Genomic DNA, 8899 nt, shown 5'->3' on the forward strand with positions numbered 1-8899 from the left:
GAAAAATGGGCAGCATCTTGCATCTCACTGACAGTCAATGAGTTGTACAGCGTTGTATTATTGACAGTGGTGCAGCAGAAAATATAAAAGTGGATATACTCACCTGTGAAGCAAAAGAAAGCTAAGTAACTATACTGTTCCAAAATTAGCAGAAAGTAAGTTCCATCTACTCTTGCTTTCTTTCAGCTTACCGTCAGTTGTCATGTTTTACCTCCACTCCAGAAAAAGGCTGAGTATGCTGGAAAATGACTGCTTCCTTTCGAAGCTGCCATGCAGACAGAGCCCTGTAACTGTGTAAACCACATCAGTTCCTTCTGTTTTCTTCTAATTTTCTGGGATAATTTATATTCCAGAATCCGTTAGTCCGTGACCTTGAGACATTCCTGGTGCTGGGTTTTGGCACCAGGAAGAAGAGACATAATCAGTTGGCTAAACAGAAACACAAGTGGTAGGAGGGAGAAACTGGAGTCAGTGAATATATTTCACTATTACACCCCTTCTCATTTGGTCTCACCTCACTTGTGAATTCCCAGCATACAGCGAGCTAAAAGCCATGGCAAATTGGGATAGGAGGACTACACTGATGAAGCTCTGAGCTCCCAAAAGACTGGGGATACTTAGATTTACTTTGTGCTCTGGTGTGATAAAAAGCAGATTAAGATCTGTGTACCCTGATTCATCATCTGATTACTTTATTTCACCCTTCACTGTATACATAGGATTTATGGGAACAGGGCTATTCAATGGAAAATGTAGGCTGCCAGTAAATTCTACAGTAAATTCTCCATTGCATTATGGCACTTGTGTTAAAATGTTGGGCGTAATCTGTTTTGACATTTAAGGGTTCTGTTCACTGATTTAACAAAAGAGCTGTAAATGGAATGCAACTGTAACTTGCTCCAATATGCAGAAGTACTGTAAGACATGCACATGGAAATTAAGGAAACATTATATGTATGCATGCATCTTAATTAATGCCAAGAAAACTGTCAGTAAATACGTAAAGGGTAATGTTTGAAATGAAAAAGGAGAGAAATCCTATTGAGCAGTTAAAAAGTGCATATAAAGATTAATTATCTGAGTTTTAGAGGGAAATATTTAGGTTAGACATTTGGAAATCTTTTTTATTCCGAAAGTAAAACATTTGCCAAGAGATGTGACTGAGACAGCATCTCTATATGTGTTCAGGAGTAGACAAGATGAAAACCATATGTATTTAATGCAAAAGGAAGTCCTGTAACAAGGCAGGGATAAACTACATGAATTAAGAGATCATATCCAACTCATTAGACATAAATCTTGAAGGAACTAGCCCTGCAATGCTTACTTACAGACACGGATGATTTCAGTGGGACCATGTAGATGAGCCAGGGCAAACAATTCAAGAACAACTTGTCCTCTAAGATTTAGAATGGTTTGTAAGAAACCACACTGACAACAGCAAAAAGTACGCAAACAAATTGAGAAGCTTATTTATCAGAAATGCTTTTGAATTGAAGAGAAAGCCAAATTAACTCACTTTTTCTACATCCATATTAAAGGCTTCAGGTATTAAATAGCACTTTGGAAAACTTGAAGTCGTTTCTTTTTTGCAGTGCTTTTTTTTTTTTTCATTTTGTTTTATCCGTCATAGAATTTTTATGATCACCTTGACAGATAGAAAATTTTATCAAGACTTTCAAATTTATGAGTGAAATAATAATGTAGTTATTTACATTTGTGACCACTAAGTTGGCTATATACTTGCTTCTCTGACTTTTGTAAGTTGTCTGCAGATCTTTGTGGACAGGAAGCAAAGTCTCCAAATTCATCCCCTCAGCAAAGAAGGTCACTGCTGGGCCATAGAGAGTGAACAGATTTCCCCCATGACTCACATGGACTCCTTCATAGGACTACAGGAGTTTCTTTTGGAACACAATTACTTTTATTTTAGAACAACAGTTCATTTCCTTTGCTCATTTTATCACAGTATTTCATGTGGATTTACTAGAAATGAACAGGCTCAGATTCTCCACTCCCAGCTTGTCTGCCACCAGCTCATGAGAAATTATCTTTATGCTGCCATGAAATAATTTGTAGTTATCCAAACTAACTCATTTCAGGCTAGTCTGGGAATCTTTTACTCTTTTGAGTCCTACAAAGTAACATGTTCAATGAAGGGTAGATTTCCAAAATATATGAGTGCATTTATGCAATCACTGAACAAAAATGAATTAAAACTATATCAGAACATCTTCTATACACAAGCAGGCTCAAGTTTATTGAGAGCATTTTTCTGCTCTTAAAATCTTCACACAGCATTCCACAAACATTCAGCTTCATGTTTTCAAGCATGCAATCCTATTCCATCTATTATACTTCAGACACGCTACTGCCAGTCTACAAATGACTATGTTGATCAGTACTGGGCCCGGGACCTATCCTTGCAGGGCCATCAGTGAACTACTCACAATGTCCGGTATGGTTCTTTAACAAGCGATTCACATCACGTTAGAGTACTCTTAACTAGAACAGATTTTCCCACTTTGCCTACAGGAATGCCATGAAGGACAGAGTTCAATGCTCATTAAGGCCCAGTTATAGAAGAGTTACTCCTTCTGCTTGGTGCGTGTGAAACTGTAAAGAGAATGCCTGTATGTAAGTAAGTACCTGCTCAGACAGGTTTTGCATGCACACAGGAATGTGAGCTGCAACAAATAACATATGGACTTTTAAGAAACTGGTCTCAAGTGGGGATGATTGTAGGGAGGGTAAAAATTATACTGGATTCTCAAAGGAACAGGTATTTCATTCCCAAATGTTTTGGAAGTCTAAATACAGTGCCAATGCATACTAAATGACATGCTTTATCAGACTCAAATTTCAGCTGGCAACATATTGCAGATCCATACTGCTCTTCCAAGTAGCCGAGATGTTCCAGAAAGGCAACACAGGCCTCTACAGTACAGAATCAGCATTCAGAGAAAGGGATTTGCTTGTTCACAGACCTCCTCTAGATTTGCAGATTTACATACCTTCCACACGAGAGAGCTACAGGAAATTCTACAACACACTTCTTCTGAATCATAAATTGCATGGAACCTTTCTGCTTTCTCCAGAAAAAGCATGCAAAGCCAAGTGCATGATATTCACCCTTTGCCAGGTGAAAAAGATGATGTAATCTAATCTTTCTTTCTGCAGGTATGACATCAGCTTTTATAGCACAACCAAAGACTGCAGAATGACAGTGTTGGGATGAAGAATAATTAAGGATATCATAAGAAGACACAAATAAAAATAAATAAATAAACAAATAAGTGGTCATTACTTCTACCTGAAAGTAGGAGAGATTTGAAAGTTGTTCCCCTTCTCTTTCCTTCATATATGCACTAACTCTAGACTTGTATTTGCAGAAAAACTTCCAATTGAAAGCACCAGCAGTGCCAAAATCAGAATCAAAATGAGGACTACTTTAAAGACTGGCTCATAAGGTTCTGATAACCCAAGATAAAGACAACTCAAAGTGTCACAGGCATAAGACACACCTATTTCTTTTGCTAAGTATTGATAATAGAACAATGCCTCCCATCATTGCTTTTGACTCCCCAGCTGTCCAGTTACACTGGGGACTGCATACAACAGCAGGCCACAGCTGCACTGAGACTCACCTCTCCCAAAGAGAATTAAAACAATGCCCCAGCTCTGTTGCTGCAGTGTTCATCAGAACCTCCCGTGCCTAATGCATGTGCATTCAAAGCCATTCTTCTAGGCCTCTCTTCCCAAGTCCTACTGCACACAAAATTTCAAGACAGTAGGGGCAGATTGAATAATGCCCAACTAGTTCAAAGTATCTACAAATGCACTGAACGTGTGAGAAACAGACTGCACCAGGGGAAGGAACAGAATGTCAAGGAGAAAAGGCCCCAAAAAGATTGAGCATGGAGAACTGGAATCACGAATATCAACCCATACAGCTAAACCCTGAGCTCTTACCAGTGGAGAAGAAAATGCAAATGGAACTGTAGAAAAGTGAGAATTTCTTACAGCAATTCATAAGAAGAACAGAGTTCTTAACAAGATTAGGGGAAAAAAAGAAAAAAAAGTAAACACAATTTAATAAGACTGTGGACAGAGAGAAGATGAGAAAACATCTTTTTCTCATGCTTCCAAACTGCTTAGTCCTTCTCTACTTCAACACACAAGAGATTTCCCCAACCCACTGCATTTGTAATTCCAGTTTTCTAACATGTGACATCCTTCTAGTCATCGTTACGGGAAATGGGAAAGACCATTTTCATCACTGCCACTGCACTTTTCCATAGTATTCAGGACAGGACCACACACTCTGTGAGGTTCTTTTAAGTGCAGTGCACATTGTCTGCCAGTAATGACAAAGTGTTTGTTGTCTTATTTATGCAAATGAGTATTGAGTGACACATTTTTTATATATATCAGCAGCAACCTTACATTCCCATAAGACACAAGAGATACCATACCATCCACTGAAACTGTACAGAAACCAAAGAAAGGACAAAGCAAATTCAAATGGCCATTATTGATACAGGGGTCCCTAGTCTTGGTGTGGCATACAGCACTATGTCATCTTCAAGACCTTCTTACCAAAATGCTTCTGTAGCCATGAAGTTAAGAAGTTAAATAAATGCTACCATGGTTATGAAGCAGACAGCAGAGCAAGCTATGTGGGATGTTGCTTGTTTGTTTGTTTGTTTGTTTTTCTGTAAAGTTACATGGGACACACTGACTAAATTCTGGAAGAGAATTGGTGGCAAAGGGGATGGCTGTCACTTGAGGATCCACGTTCAACTGGAGCTCTGGATCATTACCTATGCAGATTGAAGTGCTGCTCTGAATTCTGCAGCATGAAGTCACAAAGTCAGACTGAAAGTCAGACTGGAAAACCACACATGAGAGAAAGCCTTAGACCTTGCCCTTGAGACTACTAATGGGGCTAATGCTGACAGGAACACAAGTACATCGTATGGCTGGTTGGTACTGGTGAAAGCAACAGTAAAAATGGCAAGGAAATTAATAACATGTAAGATGTAAAGAGTATGGTTTCAGTCTTGACTTTGTATCAAACTGAGCATAGCATCATTGCAGAGCAGAGCTGCAGCAGAATACCCAACCAATATAGGTAAAATCTCAATAGTTTATGCATACAAGTGCATTAAAATAGATTTAATCAAGGAACATTCTCTTTTGAAGTTTGTTTTTTTGTTTGTTTGGGTTTTTTTGGTTGGTTGGTTTTTTGGTTGGTTTTGTTTTGTTTTGTTTTGTTTTGCTTTGCTTTGCTTTGCTTTGCTTTGCTTTGCTTTGTTTTGTTTTATTTTACTGAACAGGCTCAGAACATTGCACTTACAAAACTCTTGGGAATATGACAGGGTGCTGGCTTCACTTAACCAGACTGCAGGAGCACATTTCTAAAACACACAAGCCAAGGAAGGGCATGGTAGGCTGCCATTCCCTCAGACATTACAACAAAGTTTATTTATGCAGAATCAAAGGAAATGTCAGTGGAGAGCACAGCAATGAAAATGATGACTGAGCTTGACTTCTGACCTCTGTTTTTTCTGTATCTGACCTTTCCACTTAAGCAAACTTCAAACTCAGCCTATGGTATGGCAACAGGTCTTCATACTGCAATGTTTTTAGTGCAGTCAGCATTTTGAGCTGCTGCTGGGATGTGCTAAGTGGGTTATATGATCAAATCCAGATTTAGGTAACGTCTGTGATAGAAAGATGTCCAAATTGTTAGTCATTAGCAGCTAAAAAGGAGGAGTTGTTATTACTGTTATCCTCTTTTTATGTCAAGCTGATGGTGTCTTGTTTCTCAAACATGTTAACCATCTTTTGTCACATGAGAAACTCTCTGACTTTAAGCAGATATTAAGGTGCTGACACAACCTGTCTGTGCTTTCCAAACGGTTTGAATACCTTATTTAGAAGGTAAAAAAATTTCTGCTTGGCCAACCTATGTTTAACATTAGAGCTCCACAGTATGCATGCATTCAAAGTTGGAACACAAAATAGCAAACATGCTGTTTTAGCTAGTAGTGCCAAGTATGAAATCACAGTGAATGAATAACTTCTATCATACCTGCAGGAACAGATCATTCACGTAATGAGTATTTGCCAATAAGGGGAAAAGGTGCCTGCCACAAGCATAACATTTTGAGCACATTTAAAACCTTCACACTAGAGAAACATTTAAAAGATGCATTGTATTCAATGGAAAAATAAAAGTATTCAGTGAACACAAAAATATGCAGTAAGTAAAACACATGAGCATGAGACAAACAGTGCATCAGATTAATTACTCTGCAAATACATTTTTACCATATTATCTCTGAAAGTATTGTGTGTGAAAGAAATCTGAAATGGTCATTGGTTACCTTTTTGCAGACATCAGGGCAATGACTGTGTACTCCACAAAAGCAATGGGGCTACTAATGATTAGCACCTTAAGCACATGCAATCACATCTTGTGATTACATATTATTCCTCAGACCAACAAGTAGTTAACTCAAAACTCTATTTACTTCCATCCCAGAAGCTCGATTGGGACTATTTATCGAAATGAAAATTCAACAGGGCAAGTAAGATGTTCAGAGTTCAGTATTTAGCAAGCAATAATAGTTAAAAATCATTTGTCAACTTAACTAAATCCTCTTTTTTTTTTTTTTTTAATGAAATCACTGACTTACAGTTTGCTTTACTTTGAAATAAACAAAGTTCACTTACCATATATTCCATGTTGGAAGCAGGTGGGAAAACTTTGCCTCTGACTTGATTATGATAATCAAGAATGGCAATCATGTCATTCTGTGAAATGTAGCGCTTCCGCCTGGCTTTGGGAATTTTTGCAGAGTCCAGATGAGCTGCCAAAGCTGTCTCAATGTCAGTGAAATTATTGTTTGACAGGAGTAGGTCAGTGGAGTTGGGTAACACTAATGCACTTGTTTCACAGAGAATGGAAAATAAGAAAGCACAACTGATTGCAGTGATTATTGTCATTTTGGGGCCAAAGGAGGAAGATAGGCCACAGAGGTACTCTGCTTTAAGTCAGGGCAGTAGAAAACAGATCTGTAGAAGACAAGATTTCAAAGATGTGATTCTGTACATCTAAGTAGCAATAAAAACTGAACTGGCAGGCTGTGATCAGAAAAATGATTCTGTCTGTCAGCTCACTCATAAAAACAGTCTAGTGAGAACATGTGTTACTGAACAATTTTTAACAACCATATTAAGTGAAAATATGTCCTTACTACAAACACACAAAATGAAGTATCATGGTACCATGAATTACATGAACAGAGCTAGTAGTATTCCTGAAATAGTGACAGCGCTATCACACAAAATCAGTCCATAAATCACACTATAAATCTTAAATGGGGAAACTCCAAGAAACCTCACAGAATGTTTTCCACTGAAAATGAAAAATACATGCTAGTTTATGCCTACCCCATATGCATGGATTGTTTTGACACAATGTGGCACAGATAAACTAGTAGGCAAGAGACAACATACAAAGCATGAAAGCAGGACATCTTATAAATAGCATTCAAATCTTAACTTCAGCAAAATGTGATGAGCATTGATAAAACTGCATGCAAAGCAAACTTACTGAGCTGAATGGCTTACCTCTGGATATTACCAAGAAAAAAAAAATAAGAATACAGTCTATTGTTCTCCCAGTATATATAGCACTCTCCTATATGATGATATGAACCTTTGTGAAGGGTGTCTCTTATTACAAACCCCCAAAGAACAGAATTCTGCTGGTTTTGAAGCTTCTGGCCACAGGAGCTGCTAACAGCTTTTATATGTTACAGCCTGTATGAGCCAGAACAGGCAGTTTGTCTGAAGGTCTCTGTTAAGGCAAAACGAGAGGGGAGGAGCTCTACAAAGCACACAGGCAGGGATTGGGTGGCATCCCTGGAGTGTAGGTGGTTCGGACATTCAGTCACACCCCCAGTTTCTATAGTACAAAGAGGCAACAAGTTAGACTCTCTTTTTGTGGTACTTGCTACCTTTTTTTCTCCGTGTTTCGATTTTCCCTCATTTCACCAGCATCACGCCGGCTTGGCAAACGTTATTCTACGCAGCTCCTCCTGCACCCAAGGAGCAGCATGGAGCGAAGAGAGCTTGCAAACCGCTGTTGGCCCAGTCACAGGAAACAGAACGTGTGCGACACCGTCCCCCGGGTCCCATCTCGTCCCCCGGGTCCCGTCCCGTCCCGTCCCGTGGGGCAGCCAGTCCCGGCCAGGCAGGGCGTGTCCCCGAGGCGGGCCCGGCAGCGGGCGGGCAGCAGAGAGCGCGGGCGAGCAGCCGCCGCTCCATTCATCGGCGAGCACAGCGGGTGCCCGGGGTGCTGCTCCCGCCTCCTCCCCGCTCTGCTTCGTCCTCCTCCCTTCCTTCTCCTCCTTCGCCTGCTCACCCTCAGACGCACAGACGCAGGACACAAACTCGGGGCAGGTTGTGGGCAGGCAATAGCGGTTACCTGAATGTCTGCCAGAAGAAACTACGGGAGCAGCAGGACCGAAAGCTTTCGCTGGTGCCTGGGAAACATCTGTTTCACATTAACTAGTATATAGCTGGAATTATTTAGGCACAGAATGGTCCAGCCACTCACACAGCAGAGCTAAGGGGATAACACTGAGGCCATGACGAAAGCTAGCAGAGTGAAGCAGCAGCCAGCAATTGTGTACTGAGGACAGGGGATGGGAGCAACACAATGTCAGGCTGACCCCCCACCAGGGCGAGGCGACATGGGGCAACCCGTAAAATGAGACCCTTACAAATGTAATGACAATATTTTGCGTTGTCATAAAGGAGCGAGGAGAGAGAAATGCAACTGGTTTGATATTACACCAAAACTTATCGAGTGCTCAAAAATTTC

At 40.2% G+C, this 8899-nt stretch overlaps 1 protein-coding gene across 1 annotated transcript in view; it reads right to left on the reverse strand.

Moving 5' to 3' along the window:
• PI15 (peptidase inhibitor 15) overlaps positions 1–7860 on the reverse strand; it is a 29064-nt gene extending 21204 nt beyond the window's left edge. The window contains exons 1-2 of the mRNA XM_065832033.2: positions 7642–7860; positions 6742–7083 (exon numbers count right to left, since the gene is read on the reverse strand). Of these exons, the coding sequence (XP_065688105.1) occupies positions 6742–7014 (273 nt within the window). The 5' untranslated portion in view covers positions 7015–7083; positions 7642–7860. The remainder of the gene's footprint in view (positions 1–6741; positions 7084–7641) is intronic.
• Positions 7861–8899: the final 1039 nt, after the last annotated feature.

This window comes from Patagioenas fasciata, chromosome 2, assembly GCF_037038585.1.
Source record: "Patagioenas fasciata isolate bPatFas1 chromosome 2, bPatFas1.hap1, whole genome shotgun sequence".
NCBI lineage: Eukaryota > Metazoa > Chordata > Aves > Columbiformes > Columbidae > Patagioenas > Patagioenas fasciata.